This window comes from Zootoca vivipara, chromosome 9, assembly GCF_965207765.1.
Source record: "Zootoca vivipara chromosome 9, rZooViv2.hap1.1, whole genome shotgun sequence".
NCBI classification, from domain to species: domain Eukaryota; kingdom Metazoa; phylum Chordata; class Lepidosauria; order Squamata; family Lacertidae; genus Zootoca; species Zootoca vivipara.
Genome location: NC_142592.1, coordinates 41481643 through 41502598, shown reverse-complemented (window position 1 = coordinate 41502598; position 20956 = coordinate 41481643). Strand labels below are relative to the sequence as shown.

Here is a 20956-nt window from a genome sequence, read left to right as displayed (position 1 = left end):
TAGGTAACTTGAAATTTGGTAGGGATCTTGCTATGTTTTGTAAATTGAAAGTTTTAACATGACTGATACTGCTAATATGTACATAAACTCTGAACTGATGATGTAAAAGCCAGCAAACTTAAAAAGTAAAACCAGTAGACAGCCTTATTACGATTTCTCTGGGTTTTTTACACCAGCCCCTGTACTGTTGGGGAACAGCTCAAAAACTTTAAGACATATTACCACATCAACCTCTTCTAGCTACAATGGATTATTTAGCAAAATCTGGGCTTGCAGTGCTGTAGAATGCAAGGCCCTCTGTGAAGCTGTTATTTTCCAGCTGCTATTGTGTGTGGGAAGCATGTATCTCCTATTTAAATCCAATAATCTATATAATTGAGGTTTCAGCAGTCCTACATTCCAATCCACTTTCTCCAGGCCTGTTGCTGTCTTCACATCTTAAGTATTGCAAGATCAGCCCTCTTTTCAGTTCTCCGAGAGCCCTCCCTTGCCATTCATGGATGATTCATGCTGCAAGTTGTTGTTGCCGTAAGAGGGAATGACAGCAAGCAGAAATACCGGTGCTGTTGACATTATAACCCATGTTCAGGTAGGATCCCTCCCTCTCAAATGACTTAATATTTCAAAACAAAATAAATAAATTCCTTCCAGTAGCACCTTAGAGAACAACTAAGTTTGTCATTGGTATGAGCTTTTGTGTGCATGCACACTTCCTCAGATATTCAAATTCTCTTAACATTTCAAATATTTCAAATTCTCTTAACAGGGGAGTCCCCTGTGATGAATGTCTAACCACCACCCCACACCCTAGCTTGGGAGAAACTATCCAGGAGTTTCTGGAGACATGTTAGAACTTGGTGCTCTGGCTAGGCTACCAAAGCACTATTGTGACCAAACTTGGTATAGTTTGTTACTTAGAGGAAGGTGCTTAACTTGAAGGAAACACTTTTCCTTTTTTAGGTGCTCATGATGGCAGCTTAAGAAGCTGCATGATGACTACTGTACATTCTTTTCAAAATACTGGATTTCTAACCATTGCATGCAGCTACAATCAACACTCGAGCAACGTTGAAACCATCATTAATACTCTTTGCACACGTCAGGACACCAAATTCTGAAGCACTGGGCCAACTGAACACTTAAAACAGTCTGCCACAAGAAGCCCCTAGTGGTGATTGCTACTGCTACCCAAAAACCCAATTTTGCTTAATCCAGGAATAAGGGCAGTGTGTTGCAGATCCTAGTCTATTTCTGGACATGTCTTGCCTTACAGGCTAGCAGGGGTAGTAGTACTGTATTACAAAACTCCAGTGCAACATTATTTTCTGAGTTCTTGGTTAGTATAGCATTATGTAGTAACATGCTTTCATTTTATTCATATAAATAGGGCATTTTTCATAATTTGTTACGGTTAACTTTGCATGCTCTGACAATCACTAGCACTTGTCATGCTGCCATGTTTTAAACACTATATGGAAGCAAAGGGAGTATTTTCACAAAGCCCTCCAATTACATTTACCAATAGCATTTGGAATAACCAATACACTTAAGGGTTTCCTTATATAAGGCAGATATTCTAGAAAATGTTGGTATCCCTTAAGCTAGGTGTTGCCTCATACAACCCTGACTTACTTCTAATACACAAATGTTAATTCAAATCTCACTGAATTCAGTCAAATTTACTTCCACATAGAAACATTGTGGTAGAAACATAGTCCTATTAAACATGTAGTAGCCAGGAAAAGGTCATGGTGCTAAACAGTATTTTCTGCTCTATATACGGCATTCAGTGGCTTCCAACCATGCTTTGGGAGATTTCATTACTGAAATATTTCCAGTTGTCATCCAGGTGGCTTTCAGCAGGTATCAGTCGCATCTGGTCTGTGCTATTTCTGCAGCGAGCTCCTCGCTCACCCTGGGGATGTCTCAGAGAAAGAGCTGAGCCTGTCTTCAGGACATTTACTTTCTGGCTGTACACTTACTGCACCATCTGGAGAAACGTCCCTCCCAATCCCCCCAAAATCTATTTCCCACCCTTATAAACCCTTAGTGCCCTTGCACAAACAACAGGGACAAGAGGCTATTATATATCATGCTTTTAATACAAACTTAAAAAAATCTGGAACAATAGAAACTGTACAGATTTGATCAACCTTTGTTGTTTTTTAACTAAATCTCTAGACACGCCAATGTCCTGTTCCAAAATATTGCACAACATTCTGAATACAAAACTCTGATTGTATTCCTCCTTCGCTAGAGAAAAAAGAAAGAATAAGAACTAAAAACCCCTCAGGATTCCCTACTCAATGGCCCCCTGCATGTAAGAACCAAAAAACCAAACAAGAACAGCATGGACCTCTGCATTAAAAAACATACATAATTCTGTCCTCTTTGTGTCCATCCATACTCCAAGATCACACGTTGCTGATTCGCTCTTCAAAAAGGGTCAGGAAGGAGGGAAGCGAGGGGAGAAAAGGAGCTTTCACTGCTGCTTTTTTAAATTTTTCCTGAAAAAATATTTTTTTCTCTCTCCTCTAAGAAAAAATCTTGAAAAGAAAAAAGTTCAATTTTTTTACGTTAGAAATATACATATATTATATATACCTCTTACATTTTACAAATGTAGCAAATTATTCAATATAAACGGACAACAAAAAAATTAACACAAACCCATAAAAATAAAAGTTAAAAAAAATCTCTTCTTCTTCCTAAGAAACCAGGTAAATTAGTGCAGGTTTTAAAAATAAAATTGAAGCTGAACGTCTAACTCTTGAGACAACAAGACCAAAAAAGAGGCCGTGAGTTTCATTGTCGCCAGCACTGGAAATGCTTCTGAAGCACGGTATGTGTTCCTTTAGGAAATACAGAAGTTGGTCCTTCCCCTTTTCCTCCTTGTGAACGCAGACTTCTTTTCAAAAAGCAGTTAACAGGCTAAAGCAGTGTGAAACATCACATGTTGCAGGTGCTAGTGAGGTTCTCTCTCTCCCTCCCTTCAATATACTTAAGCCTGAGAAGGGTGCACAACCCCACCCAAGGCAGTGGCTCAGGGCAGCTTTCTGCTGCACGTGGAAGTTCTCAGCGGAGATTATGCTGGGCAGATAGGGAGCCAGCAGCTCTCCTAGGGAGGAAGTCCAGTGTAAAAGCATGGCAGTCTACAGTACATGTTGAGGAGAAAGAAGTGGGTGGCAGTGGTAATGTTGGGAGTGGGGGTGGGGGAAGACAAACAAATGTATTTGCTGAAGAGGTCTAACGTGTCTTGTTCAGGTTTAGGACTTCTAGCTTCATGAAACTTCACCACATTACTGCCCAACAGTATCTTCCCTCCTCACCCCCTTAGTGGCTCACAGAAAATAGGCAGAATGCAAATAAGTTTTTTCTTTTTTAGTGTCCTTTTCCTCACCCCAGCAAAGAGGCAGGGGTAAGAAGGGGTACAAAGAAACAAAAAAGGGTCAACTTGGGGATACCTAGAGAAGATCTCATGCATAAGCCACATCAATGTGGCCTGAGCAGGAGACATTTCCCATCAATTTCACCGAATGATCTCTAGTGCATCAGAGTTAGGCATCCTTCACAAGAGGACAGATGCTTGTGGCAGTTAAGGCTCATATACAGTCCTGCAGGGAATTCTCAGTTTAGCTTAAGTGGAAACGCAAGTCTCCAGGTCAAATCACTGGAGAGCTCTAGAATTGTAGCTTATTTATTCAATATGACTTTGCCAGAGAAGGTGCAAAAGCAACACTTTATACACGGTCCAAACCATGCTCTGTGTGTGTGGGGGGGGGAGCAGATAGTGATGGTAGAGAGAATATGCCTAGAGTACGTAATTCACAGCCACATCTATGTTATCTCCCCTGAAGCTCTCTCTCACTCCTTATCGCCAAAGATAAGTAAACTTTGGGAACCAGTAATTATCTCACAAGGCATAGATGGGGAAAGGTTTGCCAATCATCTGCCAAAAGAAGAAGAAGGAAAAAAACTCACTCTTGAAGGCCACTACTGTCCCTGTCTTCCAGGCTGTCCTCTCATGACAGAAAAGGGAGATGCAGGGAATACCATTAGGATTCCTAGTTCAATAGCAACAATAAGGAAGGAGAAACTACATTCTTATCAGAGAACACTTTCTTCTCACCACATGTTGAGCAACATTCTACAGCAAGCCCACTTCATTCCTCATGCAGAGTCTCGAAATGGAACAAGTCCAGACTGGACCTGATATGTGGGGCGCTCTTCCATACAGGAATGCCTGCTTCCTTTCAAATGAAAAATCATAAGGTTTTTGGTCAGAAGTCTTAAGAGACATGAGATTCAAAGTGCAAACCCTCATGCTTTTCATCCAGAAAGCAGTCTGCACTGTAACTCCCTCTTCCCTGCCCAAAAGTAGTGCTATCATAGTCAAGAGCAGGAAACCATTCTTTCCATGAGAATTAGTAACCAAATGCTCAGCTGTCAACAGAAGAGCTCAGAACCCCATAAACCAAGGCAATTGGTCCAGAGGAACATCAATGGGGGCTGCTCAGGCACAAAAAAACCCTGGAAGGCCAGCTCTCACTCCTACCCTTGAAAGAGAGTGCAATATACATGGATCAATTTTTCTCACAAGTCAGAAGTGTTTGCATCTAGAGTCCTATTTATACATCATAGCATTAGCAGCTGATCTAAGCTTCCCAAAGAGTACATCTAACTCCAGACTCTTAAGGGGGCTAAGGGGAGAGGAGGTGCTTACAATGGAAAACTGTAGGGGGGGGGGAAACCTGTCCAGATGCTACAATGCTGCCCCTTCCAGCATTCCCCTGAAGCTAGAGGGGCTAAGGCCTTGCCATCACCAGTTAGCGCAGGAAGAAACAGAAGCTGAGAACTTTGTTCTACTCCCATTTTGCAATAGGAATACAAAAACTGAGTTATGAGAAATGAATACATTTGCTCCACTGTCTGGGCCTCTCATTACACATTGAGAAGCCCAGGCCTACCCTAGGAAGTGCTTGAGACTTCACACATCCAGAAGCCATCTAAATCATCCCCCATCACTCCAAAACAGGGAGGGAGGGAATCAAGGTATCTGGCTGCAAGGGACACGACAGCACCCTGAAAAATGCCATCCTTGCAGTAAGCATATTTGAGAACCAGTTCCATGAAGCAGCATGGGACATAATATAAAGTGGCTCTGGCTCCCATCACTGCTGGGCTGGAACAATAACCTTCCTCATTAAGTGTACAACAACGGATAGGAAAGAGCACAGGAAACAAGTTTAAAAAAATAATCAGTGCTTCAGCAGCGCTTCCTGGCATGACACAACGAATCAGGATTTGTCTCTTTCCAAGAAGCTATATTTATAAGATTTCAAATATTTCTAATTATTTTTTCTCTTTTTTTGGAAGTTATTTTCCCCAGAATACTCTCATGGTGGTCAGTTGGCCAAAACCACTGGCTGGAACGACTGGCTGGGATACTGCATGGCGTTCAGATTGTAGCTGAGTCCTTCCACGAAGGGTGTCTTCTCCAGAAAGAGGCTGTTGGTGCTGCCCCCAAAGACCTGAGCCATGTCAAAATTGCCACCACCGCCACTGGCACTGAATTGGGATGCAGGAGGCATGCCGCCAGCCTGGTTTTCGGTGGCTACACCATCAAAGAAGAGGCTGCTAGCTCCTGGCGATCCACCATTGTAAACAAACTCCTTGGCATTGGGGGAGAGCTGAGATTGAGGGGCCGTACTGCCCCCAATGAAGTTCAGAGAATGCATAGAGAGGGAGAGACCTTTGTGCTTCAGCAGGCCATTGGTGGGCGACCTGGCCAGGCGCTGCTGCTGCTGTGGTGGAACCCCTGTGCCACTGGTGGCTGCTCCAGCTCCTCCGCCTTTCTTCATCTTAGTTGAGCCAAACTTAGTGGCAGCAAAAGTGGCAGTGGTGAAGGTAATGGGCTGGGCAGAGCGGGGGATGAACGTGGGGCTGGGTGACTGGCCAAACGATGGGGATGGAGAATTGGACAAGGAGTTGTCCTGGCTGCCAATGGGGACGAACACCTGAGCGTCAGGATTGAAGCTGCTCTTGATCTCCTTGTCCAACTCAGCTGCACTGCAGCCCTCGCTGTCATCTAGATATAGGACCTTGACAGACCCTTTCTCACCAATCTGATAGGAGACCTCAAATGGGTCAATCCAGACACTCAGTTCTTCAGGAACATTGGCTCGCACATCCTCCACAGCCAGCCCACTCCGCTTGGCTGCCATCTCGACTACGGGGTCCACCGTCTCCCCAATGTGAACACAGCGGTAGCCAGAACCCTTCAGGGGCTTCTCTGGGTACCAATGGCCTTCATATTTTTTCTTCAGCAGCCGCTCTAGCTCTTCACCAAACAAGTCGGCCCGCCTCCGTGGAAGCTTGTTGTACAGATATGAGATGATGAAGTTCAGAGCAACTTTGATCTCCAGATGCATACTCCCTTCACAGCAAGCAAGGTAGGGCAGTATATTAAAAATAGACAGCGGACACAAACATAGACGGATTTTGGCTCCAAACAATTCTGAAAAAGACAAAGAGAAATTAAATGTAAGGTGGAAATATTGTATCTTTAATACTGTTGCAGCACAATAGTTATACTTTTAGTTGCAGAAACTTATTCCTGAGAATTCATCATAACTGGCCATAATAAATCAAAGACTGTGCAAAGTACATTTGCACCTTGACAACTGTAAAGAAGAATATCCCTTTATACTTTTAACACATACACATTTCTTCGGTTCTTTGTATGTTGTCAAACATTATTATTTATTAGTTTATCTCTAGACCACCCACCATCCAAAGATTGCAAGGTGATATAAAACATAAACAGCTGTAAAACTACACAATAAAAAATATTATAGATCCTTTAAAAATCACAGTAAGTTAAATGTTATAAAGTAAATCAAACCAGCAAAATATATACACCCCTGGAGTGCTTGAACTTCAAGAGCCTCAATAAATAAATACGTATTTTTTAAAGTGCCTAAAATTGCTAAGGAGACCAACTGCACCTCTAATGGGAAGGATTATCATAACTGGGGTGCCACTAAAGAGAGGTGTTGCTATCTGGACAATGCCATTGATAGCACCACTAGCAGAGCTTTCAGGTAGTTGCTACTGTCTTAATGAGTCAAAGTTTCATTTTAAGACATTGGAGCAAGGCAGATCAATACATTTCAAAAGACTAGTTTTGTGAGAAACTAGTTTTGTGAGAATCTATTACGTGTTGCAGGTGGTGATTCATCCCACTGTGGTAACACCAGCCATCCTTGACATTGACATTGTAATGTTAAATAGATAACAAAAAGCTGAAAAGGTGTTTCTTCTGAAAATAGCTTCAACTCAGCTATAAACTCAGGTCAACTCAGATAAACAGAAGATAATCCTGGATGGAACTAACAGTAGCTTCTGATCCCAAGTGATATAAAAACAAGACATACGTTCATCAGGAAGACTCAGGAAGGTTAGCACAGTACTATGTGGCCTGGAAGAGTACTTTAGGTCAGACTTTCCCAACGTGCTGACCTCTAATGTTTTGGTGTACAACTCCCATCATCACTGACCACTGGCCAGCGATGAAACCCAAAACACCTGAAGACTGAAGACATATGGAAGACTGACTTAGGTTCCCAAACACCAACTTTTCTTCTTTATCCCCCCCTCCCCATTCTAGGAGACCTCCAATCATCACTGTTTCACTCATTCTATTAAATACAACTCTAAATGCCCCAGAAGAAGAAAGAAGAAAATGAAGGATATTTAAAATGAAAGCTTAGCAGGATAGAGACTAGCTTTTTGCTTCCTTAGGATCACCTATAACAAGTGCCTACTAAAAAGCAAGGGCAAAGGATACACTGCAAACTTCTGGCATATACCGTATGTCAAACTGCTTCTTCTGGTGTGGTGTTTGGAGCTAAGAAGAAATCTAGGCTTATCCTGAAGAAGGAACAAAGAGACCTCTAACTACAGCATTAGGAACAACAAAGGAAGCTACTGGATAAGTTTCCACCTTACATGCTGTTTCTGAACATTTGTGGCAGCTTATCTGCCTACAATGTTTGAGACTGCCCTGGTGTACAAACAGCTGGAATTAGACAAAACTGTGTGAAAGAAGGAATTAGCACACAATGACTGTACAAACTGTACACAGGTAAGATGCTGAATTTGCTACCCAAAAATGTGGTGATTAAAGCTGCTGATTCCTTAAAACCAGGGTTGCAGTCGCCAAAAAGAATGCCTATTTGCTTGAAAGTTGTATTTTTCAAAATGACTTTTTGGTTCCCGAAATTCATTCTGATTGTGCAAGAAAAATATAACAGATAGAATTCTACAGGATGTATTGCAAATGTGTGAAAACATTCAAGATCCAAGGATTCCCAGGCATACATCTCCAGATGGTAAAAATGTCAGGCACCATCCTGGCGCCCGGGCATCTTCACCTGGCTGCAAGTGGCTGGTAGCCAGCTGCAAAATGCACCTGGCAAATTTCAACACTGGCCACCACCAGTATTTGAGAGAGTAGACATTCATGGAGTAGCCCTATCAATGGCTAGTAGTCATGATGGCTGTACGCTATTCTCCAGGATCAGAAGCAACATGCTTCTGAAAGTTCCTGGGGAACAAGAGCAGGCTATTGGGCTTATGGCCTTATGCTGTATTTGTTCTCATAAGCATCTGGTTGGCCACTGTAGGAAACAAACTGGATTTGATGGGACTTTGGTTTGAACCAGCAGGACTTTGTGTTATTGTGTTTCACTAGTGTTAAAAAAACTAAAAAACTAAACTCTGCATTAAGTATGTCCCCAAAACCTGCCGATTCTATGCCTGCTATATTATCAAGTTGCAGCAAATAACAGAAGAGCACTCTAAAAAAATTCCTCTGAATGCAGTCTTACATAGTGGACCATGGCCTGACTGCTAACAGCACAGCCCAAGACCTTGGAGCTTGTTTTTCAGGAGTTAATAAACCGTGAGAAGTTTTTTCACAGCTATTTGAATGTGCTTCTTAAAATGGAAATTGCCACAGGAGAAATTTGAGTAAGGCAAATTTCTGAAAGGTCAACTAGAAGCAGAACATTTTCAAGCTAGGCAGTCAAACAAACTCTTTAAGACGGAGCCTTCCAATGGATTTCTGGCTAAAGAACTATTGTTAAAGCAATGATCCCCAACCCCCCCCCCGAGCTCTTGAGGGTCAATTATTTGTAATTTTATTATTATCATTATTTATTACATTTGCATACTGCCATTCATGCAAAGATTACAGGGCAGTTCACAACAGAATGCACAGTGCTAAATACTGTCTGATTTTTAATTGTATTTTTATTGCTTCTTTTCTTATATTGTTATTTTGTTGTACTAAAATTTGAATTTCATAGAAATCTATAGAATTCCTTCACCAGCATGCTGTGGAACACCTGAATGATATTCAATTTGTGAACCCCTACCATAAAGCACACAATCAGCTTGGAACAGAAGTGCAAGTTCAGCCCACACCTGCCTCAGTAAACAAATAGGCTTACTTCTGCGTTTATTCCACATATAGCAAAGTTTCAGTCTGCTGTACTGAAAGCCTAGCAAGCTTGAGAGGGTAATACATGACTGGCATTAAGAGACCTTATATTTCTATAAGGATGCCACATTTTGGAAACTAGCTACTATAATTCAGATCTGAAAGTATTTCTTTATAATGGGAGACAGAGCTGTCTACAAGTATGTTTTCAGGGGGGGGGAACAGTTTTTTTGCTTACTGCCTTGGTCAGAATATTAACTTACAGCTCACTTCAGAGTAATTATGCACAGGAGTAAATACCACAAAGTTGAAAGGGACATACTTGCAGATAAGTGTACAAAGGATTGCAACCTTCAGACCTAAATACCATTGTCCTGATTGAGGGGTGCTCTTTCATAGTATAGCTTTAAGACAGGCATCTACAGCTGGAGAATGGAAAGACTGTCTCTCACAGGAGTTCCCTTGTCCACCTGGCTCTCTCTCTCAGGGAAATAAAAGGAATGTATTATTTTTCTTCAAGCAGAACTTTGATGGTTGTCAAGTCTTCAAAGATAGTACGAAAAACTACAGATATCTCATTTTCTACTCTTTGGATATACCATGCTGCATTTATCACTACAGTGTTAAATGTTTGTGTTATAGCATCTATACCAGGCATCCCCAAACTTCGGCCCTCCAGATGTTTTGGACTACAATTCCCAACTTCCCTGACCACTGGTCCTGTTAGCTAGGGATCATGGGAATTATAACCCAAAACATCTGGAGAGCCGCAGTTTGGGGATGCATGATCTATACAAATAATAATAATACAGTAATAATAATAATAATAATAATAATAATAATAATAACAAAACACTAGCTGACCCCACATAATTTAGCACAACAGTCTAAATTGTTTTAGAAAAAAGGTCCACAAAGGAATATAAATCTAGCTTACATATCAACAAAATAAGCTTTATATCCATTAGGATTCAGTAATCCCTAGGCGTTAACATGGCAACCTACACAGGGGACAACTGCAGGTGGCAAACCACAACAGTCAATACAGAATCCCTGGTTTTCTTTGCAGAACTTCATCAATAAAGATGCACATTACCTCAGGAAAGCCTACGGTTCTGAAAATGTCAGAGGCAAGTAGCAATTTATTTTGCACAAGACAATTACAAGCACATGACACAATGTGGAATAATGAGCTACACAACATTTGCCTATGATTCGATACAAGAACAATCTCCGGCATTGGGGCATAATGTCTCAGTAATACTGTACAGCATTGTCAAGGTACATCACTTGCACATGAGGAAATTCTACAGTGGTTCGGTCATATTAAGTAAATACTTCAAATAATGACCTTGTCAACCAGGTTTCTGACCCTTACAAACAACAATTATTGGGGGGAGGAAAGCAGTACAATGCTGGCTTCATAAAGCCATCATTGCTTTATACCAATATAAGTCAGAATCTCAGAATAGTCTCCTAACATTTGCTTGCAAGCCACACCCAAGCGAAACAGCAACCTTTGATTTAGTTGACGCCACCTCACCAATGCACCCGATTTCAGAGGATAATCTGAATTAAGTACAGATGCATTACAAAGCGACGGTGCATGGGGAGGGGCAAGCCTGAGGAAGACACATTCTCGATCCACGATTGCACAACCCACTCCCTCTTCTCCTGCCAAAACCTCCTGCGTCTGTGGACGTTATTTGCACAGGGCACCTCCCTCCCAGGCCTCCTCGCGCACGCAAAACTGGCATTACCGTCCCGCACGGGGACCTGCTCTCTGCTCGCCTCCTGCCCCCACAACTAATAATCGCCTCCGCCAAGGTCCACGGATGAATGACCCAGCCAAGGAAGCCTCAACACCCATTAAGGCCTCCGCTCCCCCCCCCGCTCTGTCTGGACTGGGGTGTCCCGGGAGTTGTACTACGTAGCGAGCCCTGCTTCTCCTACACAAGATGCAGCGCCTGGGCGAGTGACCTACTTTGCCTTTTAACTACCCTTCTCAATATGCTTTGCGCCAAAGCTGGCCCAGACAGCGAGCGCCTGCTCAGTGGAGCACGGCAGAAAATTTTCCAAGGCGCATGCGCTCTCTGTGCTCGATTGCTCAACGCTCCCCCTACCCCCACCCCGGCCTCAACATGCCATCTTGCATTGTTGGATTTCTATGTGGAATAACTAATTTCTCGGCCTCTTTCTCCCCCGCGCGGAGAGGCGGCTTGCGGGGCGGGAGATGGATTAAGCGGAGGAAATTTCAATCAGGGCTTATTGTTACGGTTGCAACTCACATCTGCTCCTGCTGGGTAGCTCAGAAGTAGACATCCCCCTCCAAAACACACACACACGCAGAGCTGCTAGGCCTACGAAACAGAGACTTGGCCAGGCGACCCTGCAGTCCTTGCAATACTCGGAAGCAAATCCCCGCTAGTCCAAGTGCGCCTTGAGACTGACAGCCAAGGCAACAAGCTGGGAGATGCGGCCCGCACTGGGGGGGGGGGGAGGAGGAAAGGCCGCTTCCCCTTTTCCCTCCCCAGCCAGCAGCCGGCCTCCACCTCCCCTTCTCGAGGGATGCACGCGTCAAAGAACCGCCTGCAGCCTCCTCTTCCTAAAGTAAGGCCCGCAGCAGCCCCCCCCCCCCAAAGATGGGCGTAGGCCGAGGAGAAGCGTAGGCCGAGCGAAGGTGATCTGGCCCTGACCTTTACCTCCAGGCTCTGGCTCTCCCTTCAGGGCCACCCAAGCTTCTGGGTCACAGGAGCCCCCGCCCCATAGCTGAGCCTTCCCTCTCGAAAACCCCCCTTCTCAATAATGGAGGGCGGAGGTGACACCCCAAAATTAAATTCGAGGGCAGTGCAAAAATGTGAAGCGTTGGTTGGTTTTGGGCTCCGAGATGCCCCAGGCCCGCACCTGCAGGGCCCTCCGAGGCAGATCCCTGGGCCTAATTTACCTCACAGGGTGGCTGTCGCGTTGAATGAGAGGAAGACGGCAAAAGGCCCTTCCGACACCGAAAACTGCTCCCAAAACCAAGTCCAGTACTGCCGTTTTATTTTCCTGAGCCTCCCCCTCCTCCATCCCATTATTAAATCACTGCGGGAAGGAGAACAAGTTCATCATCCCACTTAAGCTTTGGGGCTGCGGGAGGCTGGATTTCCTCCCCCCCCCCTTACCCCGCACTATAATATAAATATATCTATATTTGCTTTGTTTTAGGCCTGCGTTTGTGACATAAGAAATCCTAAAGAGGCCCCCGGAGCTCTATTCCGAGGAGGGAGGGGGAAAGAAAGTTCGAGCACAAAACGGGTTGGAACCATCTTTTTTCCTGACAAAAGCCGAGCTTTGAGTATTGATCCGGATTGAGCGGAATGGAGCGAAACAGAAACCATCTTCCTCGCTCGCTCGGGTCCCAAAGATCCCCCACGGCTACCCCTTTCGGTCCAGCCCTGCTGGTGTTGTTGTTGTTACCACCAGCACCGTTTACATTCTTAAAAAGGATCGACATTTTCTCCCCTAATTCACACGAACCTGGGAGGAAGGCAGAGAGGAGGGTTTTTTGCACGATAGGTGGTCCAAGGACTCGATCACCGCGAATTACCTGAGGGATCTGGGGTGGCTGTTGTTGTTTGTTTTTAATCCACTCCGGTAAAATGAGTAAAAACAAAATGGTGAACCGGGGACATTTTTCAATCGTTCAACCCAAATGACTTTCAACCTCCCTCCAGCATGAAATGAAAAACATTAATCGCTTTTCGAGTGGGGGAGAGGGAGAGAGTGCCGTGTAAGAGAGACAGCGCTATTAAGACTAAGGCAGGGATTCATTTTTTCCTCCTTTCTTTTAAAGGGCCAGAGCAGATCTGCCTACGATGATTTGACTAGAAGCCAGCCCTTCTCTCCTTGAGAGAATCAGAAGCGGAGTTGGAAGACCGGCGGCTTCTGAAAATCTTATTAGCACAATGCGATTAATTCGTTCCTTAAAGGACTATACGAGGCGCAGCAAAACCCGAACGAGATAAACCGGCGTGCGGAAGAAAAACATCGTTAAAGAAAATGATTTAAATTGTGTGACTATGGAAATCGTTCCTCTTCTTTTACCCTCATTACCCCTCAATTCTAGCAATAAGCCATCACTTACTTCTTTTTTTCAGCACCAGGTGAGATGGTTTGGTGGCTTCTTTTTCTTTCCAGGGTGTTTCTTGGGAGTTCCTTTCTCACAAAGTGCTGATATGGTGGTGGGCGTTCGATTTTTTTTATATAAAAAAATTAAATGGATGCTGTTTTAGATAACTTCTCCCCCTTCTACAGGCCCAATCAGAAGTGGGGTGGGGGGATGTTGACTGGGGCGCCCCCTACTTCCTTCCTTCCCTCCCTGCGCAGGGAACCTGAAGCCACCCTCTCCCTGGCCCAAAGTGAGCAAAGTAAATGAAAAGTTTCACCCTTAGCAACCCTGCGCAAGGATATTTCCTTCCACACCCAGGGTGACGCGTCCTGCAAAGGACAAGGAAGGGGAGGGGAGGGAGGGCAGGCTGGAACTACTTTCCCAAACACCGGCTTTAAATTAACCCGTTCTGCGCCGGGCGCGTTACATTGTTGTTTCAGAAGCTTGGAAACGCCTCCCGTAAAAAGAGTCCGTCATTTGCCACGGATATTTATTTATTTATTTGGTACGTTTTAATGAATTTCCCCTCTTCATCCTGTGACAGGCAACAACTTATATTCAACCCTTCAGAGAACCCTGCTGAGAACAAACCAAAGAAAATTTAAATAGATTGGGCCCCTTTACTTACTTCCGAGTAAACCTACATAGGCTTGGGCTCAATGGGCTGCATGAGAGATCCAGCTTTTATACTGAAGACTTTGCCCCTTGTAATCTGAGTTAATTAATCTGGAATAACTACCAACAGACATCACCTTGCCGACAAAGGTCCGTATAGTTAAAGCTATGGTTTTCCCAGTAGTGATGTATGGAAGTGAGAGCTGGACCATAAGGAAGGCTGATCGCCGAAGAATTGATGCTTTTGAATTATGGTGCTGGAGGAGACTCTTGAGAGTCCCATGGACTGCAAGAAGATCAAACCTATCCATTCTGAAGGAAATCAGCCCTGAGTGCTCCCTGGAAGGACAGATCGTGAAGCTGAGGCTCCAATACTTTGGCCACCTCATGAGAAGAGAAGAATCCTTGGAAAAGACCCTGATGTTGGGAAAGATTGAGGGCACTAGGAGAAGGGGACGACAGAGGACAAGATGGTTGGACAGTGTTCTCGAAGCTACGAACATGAGTTTGACCAAACTGCGGGAGGCAGTGCAAGACAGGAGTGCCTGGCGTGCTATGGTCCATGGGGTCACGAAGAGTCGGACACGACTAAACGACTAAACAACAAAAAACTACCAACAATCTTGCTTCCATATACATAATCATTTATGGAGACAGAAATGTCCGTTCCCCCCCCCCCCCGATGTGCTGAAAGGGTGAGGAAATTCCGTATTTCCCACCCTTAAGCCTCACTAATGGTGTGAGTGGGTGGTTAGCAACTTTTCACCACCAATTAGTGAATGTGAAAATAGAGAGACAGGGTTTGGTAATTATATTTGATTCTACTCTGCTATCTTCAGTTAGGGCTGAGAAAGATTTCAGACTAAAGCCCTGGAGAGCTGCCAGGCAGTGTGGATAATACTGAGCTAGATGGACACATAGTCTGATTGGATATAAGGCAGCTTCCTGCATCTGACATATGAAGCAAGAAATATTGTACAGCCTGATGGTATCTATGCATGTTTATTTGGAATAAATGATGTTCAACGGTGCTTCCTTCTCCAGTAAGAACCGTAGCTTTGGCCAATATACACCTATTCTGTACCTCCTACTTTACTCCATTAAATGTTGATAATGTTTGTATGCTATCATACCAACGAAGGATATTTGAATTAGACTGAAACTGAACAATCTCTCCCACTTCCTACTGAACATTTTGGTTCACCCCGTCCTGTCAGACACCAACTCCAGCCTCAGACGGCACAGCCAACAGACAGGGGTGATGTAGTCCAGCATTAGAAAAATGCTCACTGCAGGGTCAGGCCAAGACATTTTGCAACCTGAGGTGAAGCACAAGGTGGTGTACTTCCATTTGATATACACAATGCAATTGGACTGGTAGCTAGATTTTATTTCATCACTGGCAATGGGGCAGTGGCCTCTGCCACACCTGTGGGAAGCAGGTTCATTTAGGGCTGCCAGGCCATGTGACAGAAGGAGCTCTTTCATCCAACAGAGAAGAGTGGATCTTGGAGCCAGGAGGAATACCTGTGAGGCTGCCTCTGTTGCCTCACTATGGCTAGTGGTAAGCATAGGCCCTGTACAAAAATTCGGTTCTGTGCTTAGATTTTAAAAAAATAAACATGCTGCAGAAATAACAGTTTATAAAATGACAAGCTAAACATGTTTAGGGTGGATTTGTAGAGTAGGGCAACAGCACTTGTACCACAGAGTAGAACCACTATTTACAAACACATTCAGTTTAATTAAGAACTGCTTAATGTAGGTTAATTCTAATAAAATATGGCCATAATTTTAGTCCACTAAATCAAAATTGTGCTCCTTCCCTCATTTTCATAAGCGATGGGCTTTTTTCAACCAGGACTATGATGACAGTAGCAGCTGGCTTAATTATGCCATAAAAGTGTTTCTGTGAGCTGATTCAGTGAATGGAGGATTATAGTCGAAATTTTGTTCTTATCAGCTCCATTGGCTCTTAGTATCTGTTTATATTACATTTACCTCTCAGGAAAAATCCACCTGCACTTTAAACATACAATATTTTGACAGGTGAAATTGACACTCTTTAATACTTGTGTCTCTGTAAATAAAATTAAATATCCATTACTGCAGATTTCACTCATCCTTTTCCATGCATCGTTCCCACATGAAGTGGGTGCAGAATACGCTTACCAAGAGAGAAATCCTATCATGTATAGTCAAAAGCAAGCCCCATTAAGTTAGATGGGACTTACTCAAAAGTAGCGTTTTCCAGACAGGTAGCTACCGTATGTTAGCTGGTTGCTGCAAAAACATCGAAGAACCTTGTGGCACATTAAAGGTAAACACTAAACACTATGGCATGAGCTTTCGTGAAAGAGAATCCGTTTCATTAGATGCAAGTGTCCACTCCTTTGGTGTGCAACGGATGACTTGTCTATATCTAGCATTGACAAAGTGGTGTTGGTGCGTAGCTCTTCGCGGAGCCATACCCTGCTAAAATAGTCTTGTCATAGCAGGAAATTGGATCCCCGACCATAGTAGGATCTCCTTCAAAAAATGGCAGCAGTTAGTTTCTTTAAAAGGGAGAGAGAGGAGGGAGGGAAGGTTTGCCCTTGCCTGGAAACCGTGGGCTACGACTTCACAGCTCTGTGGGAAGCTTAAAACTATCTGCTTTTTGAGTGCATGAACTTTCTTAAGAAAGAGCTCGCTTAAAATGCGTGAGGTAGTCTTGGCCCCTTCCCCTTCAATCACTCAGAGGCACATTGCGCAGGCTCAGGATACGCTCTCGCTTCACAACAACCCAGACCTTTTGCCAGCACGGAAAACAGATCCTGGGGCTGAAGGATCTCTGCTATCCATTTCCCAAATACCGTCCCCCACCTCCCGTTTTCTTGGGAGTTATGTATCTGCCCGTGGTTAAACCAGACTATTGAGATCTAAAGACTCTGCGTGTGTGCGAGCGTGTCCTATTCGTCGATCGACAAGCCCAATTTTATTTTTTTCGTTGGAATCCGAGCATAGAATATATGTTATTTGTAACACGGTGGCAGAAGGGGTTGGGAGTACGCCATCAGATCTCCCCACTGGCTGCCTTGCGTTAAAGCACGCGAACTGCAGGCTGCACCTCAATTGCCCTGTTTATTTTCATCCTTCAAATGCCGGAGGGTATGCAAATCAGCTCACAGCCCCTAAACAAAACCCCACAAGGCACGGATGTCATATGGCATTTTAACTATTCATGGAGCACGTTTCCCCGCTCTCAATTACAGGTGCTACTCCGCACGATTCAGGGACTACTTTTTCATCAGTGCGCCTGTGCATTTGCCTTCGTCGACGTAACTTCAGACGCAAGCACTGAGATAGGCAGAACAACCTGCAAGGTGTAGGAGCGCAGGCTGTTCTAAAAATAACAGCACCATGCTAGCAACAGCCTTCCCATTGGCTGGAGTCGTTAGGGGGTTCTGCAGATTGGTCTGCTGCGTTAACCAGTAGGCCAAAAGCGGGGTGGGGTCGGCGTGTTTTGTGTGTAAAACTGGATAGGCAACAAGGTTGCTGGGAAATGTAGTTTTTGCCCGTAGGCTCCCTAGGCCTAAAGTTGCCACAGGAAGGTTAAAAACAAGACTTAAGGTACGATGTGAAGCTGTGCTGTTCAAAATAAGGGATGTGTTGCATTTTATCTGCTCCCATGGACAAATATGCTGTTTAGTATGTGTCTCCATAGAGCATTTATGTAGAGACACATTCTGTGCATCTAAACCCTTATTAGCGCAACTATGGAATTTATTCTGTTTTTCTCTTGCCTGTCTGCATAGCACACTAGAAGCTCCAGATATGTAAACAAGCATACAAGTACAATTTTGCCAGTCACATAACAAGTTTAATCCTAACTGCGCTTACTCGAAAGTCCACATTTCAATGTGGCTTGTTTACCCAAAAGCACAGTTCAGTATTGAGCTGTAAGGCTGCATTCTTAAATATACATGCTTGGAATTAAACCTCACTGAAATTAATGCACCCGCTGGGGACATACCATGGATGATTAATTAATATGAAATGAAATATTACTTGTATCAATAGGATAATTTGCCCTATATTATTAAAAATAAATTTTGACATGTTTTAAATCTGGATTACTATTCCTGTTCATTGTGCTGCTCACCTCCATTCCACTCAGTGGGACGTTTGTAGTTTCCTATGCATAGTAGAAAAACTTGGTGGATTGTGCCCAGAGTGAACATCAGTTAAAATAACAATGCGTTTGTCCAACAGGAAGTTAGTAAACCTGCTAATCCAGACAACAGAAAAGTATGACAGAATTAATATACAATTATACCAATTTGACTTAAATGGGACTAAATATTATGCCCCTATCCTAAACACAATTAATGCAAGTCTTTTTAAGTTCAAATCTCATTGTCCAGAAGACTAAATGGAGCGCTCAAAAGGATATGTTTTTCAGATTTCATATAGTCAACTATTTCTATACACATTTACCTGAAAGTGTCTTATTGAATTCAGTGGGGCCTCATTTCTTCCATAAAAGTAAATGGACCTTATATGTAAATGTACAGTATATTCAGTAAGGCTTGTTCCACAATACATTGAAATGCAGCATACACATCTATTCTCAGATATATCTGTCAATGATTGCATCTATATTTCCACAATCTTTTCATCATTCCTATCCATTTGGAACTACATCAGGGAGAGTTAGGAAGAAAACTGAAATAGAAAACATTTTCAGCAAAGACACACAGGTTTATTATTATTTCCAGCAATTCCTTATTTTGCTTCTAGTAAACCAGCCTTACATTAGACTGACCAGTTTCAAACTGACACTGGAATTTATGTAGATTTTCTAAGAGTGCAATATCCTATACATGTCTACTCAGAAGTAAACTCCACTGACTTCAGTGGGACTTATTCCTAGGTGAGTATAGGATTGCAGCCTAAGATCACATTTTAATTATTGATTTTAAATTTTATGAAATTGTTTTGGCACGTTTTTATTTATTTATTTCCCAGGCACATGGGCAGCCCTAATGTTATTTTATTATATTATTAATTCATTTTTTAGTATTTAGTAATTTTATTATTGATTTTTTTTATCCAATAATAAAATTACTAAGTTGCTTTGGGACTTTTTAGTGGAAACTAACACACACATTTAATACACTTTAAAAATAATCTAGAAAACTTAATATTGCTGCCGATGACTGAATAAATCCTATTCATAGGAGAAAAACATTCCTTCCCTCATACTAGCTCTGCTGTAACTTTTTAGTACCAAGAAAGACCAGTCAGTCTATAATTAGGTGTAATTAGCACTTACTCATTGCCCAGCATTCTTTACCTTCTCATCACCTGACACTTACAACCCAAGGAAATTAGTTCTTTCCTGCCTTTCAAATGAAGAAACAGTTTGACAAGGAGCAGTTACTCACCTTGAAGGTGCAAAACACAATATATACTACAAAGTCAGACTTATTCATCTCAAATCATCCTCCAATTTAGTTCTCTATATCTTAAGACTGGAAGGCGAGGTGTGTGGACTTTTGTGAGGGGCGGAACAAGCCATTCTCCTCCACCCTCTTGATTTATGGCATTAGTAGGGCACTTGTGGCCATCCAGATATTATTGGACTACAAATTCCATCCCTCATGATGATTGATCGTGCTCACTGGGGATGATGAGATGTAGGCATCCAATTCCTCATCCCTCCTTTATGCAATTTCCCTGAGCTGACTTACCAAGCTGGGAATCATGGGGGCAACTGTTTTTCAGAGTCTTTATGCCTTCCCTCAAGTGTTCACCTGACTTGGGAAAACGTGACCAGGTAAGATAATTGCTTCCTTGACAAGTATAGCTGGGATGGCAAAGTCTGAGAAGCCATGAGACAGAAAATTACTGAGTTGATCACACCCATTTTAAGATAGTTACATGTAAGACTCAGGAAGATGATCAGGCATGTGATGCACATGATTAAAACATATTCTCAACACCACAGAGCGCAATTTACACAGACCTTCTTGCAAGTTTTGTTGTGTGTGTGTTGTTGTTTTTTTAACAAATTGTATTAGCTCACATTGTAGGACCAACATAAGTACAGCATCCATACCATAAATCTTTGATTCATTATTTCAATACAATAATCTCACAAGGCAGGCTCTTGGCTCCATTTTCAGAGGAAAAGCCAGGCTGAAATATAGTGACTGGATTTGGGATTGGTAAATGCAGGTTCGAAGAGACTATTCTCCCCAGAGGCTGCACTGGTTTTTAAGTCTTTTAAAAACACTCTTTAAATTTTGTAAGTGAAGAATAAGGAGCCTATGCCATTAGTGACTACACATCAAGTGGTACAAGCTTATGAGTGCCAAGGTCGCTAAAAGTAGTGCACACTGTACGGTACCTTGGTAACATTGGTTTCCCGGGAGATTTAGTAATGCAGGCCTGCATCATTTGTAATCCCTCAAGTTGGAAATAGCCCACCAGTCACATTATTGTGGCATGCCAAGCACTCCCCCATCCCAATTCTTACAGGTCCAGGAAGGAAGTAAAATCAAGTTTATTGAGCCCCTAGATGGCTGCCACATGTGGCTAGTGGAATGCATCCAGCTTGGTGATAAGACAAAAGGTTTAGTCTCGTAACAAAAAGTTGCAAAGAAATCAGAATAAAATTCTTATCTGAGCAGCCTGCTTTACAT

At 43.1% G+C, this 20956-nt stretch overlaps 1 protein-coding gene across 2 annotated transcripts; it reads right to left on the bottom strand.

The window, feature by feature from the left end:
• Positions 1–2081: 2081 nt before the first annotated feature.
• On the bottom strand, positions 2082–13907 carry TOB2 (transducer of ERBB2, 2). Of its 2 annotated transcripts, none has more exons than XM_035127467.3 (2): positions 13632–13907; positions 2082–6517 (listed from the first exon to the last, which is right to left on the bottom strand). In XM_035127467.3, exon 2 carries the CDS (start codon positions 6429–6431, stop codon positions 5406–5408), a length of 1026 nt encoding a protein of 341 aa, XP_034983358.1. In that variant the 5' UTR covers positions 6432–6517; positions 13632–13907; the 3' UTR covers positions 2082–5405. The 2 variants fall into 2 exon arrangements, with proteins under 2 accessions (XP_034983358.1, XP_088532745.1); XM_088676619.1 differs by lacking the exon at positions 13632–13907 and adding an exon at positions 11794–12087.
• Positions 13908–20956: the final 7049 nt, after the last annotated feature.

Bases quoted from the DNA above. Each gene is read 5' to 3' on its own strand.
- TOB2 (XM_035127467.3), bottom strand. From the start codon at position 6,431: ATGCATCTGGAGATCAAAGTTGCTCTGAACTTCATCATCTCATATCTG.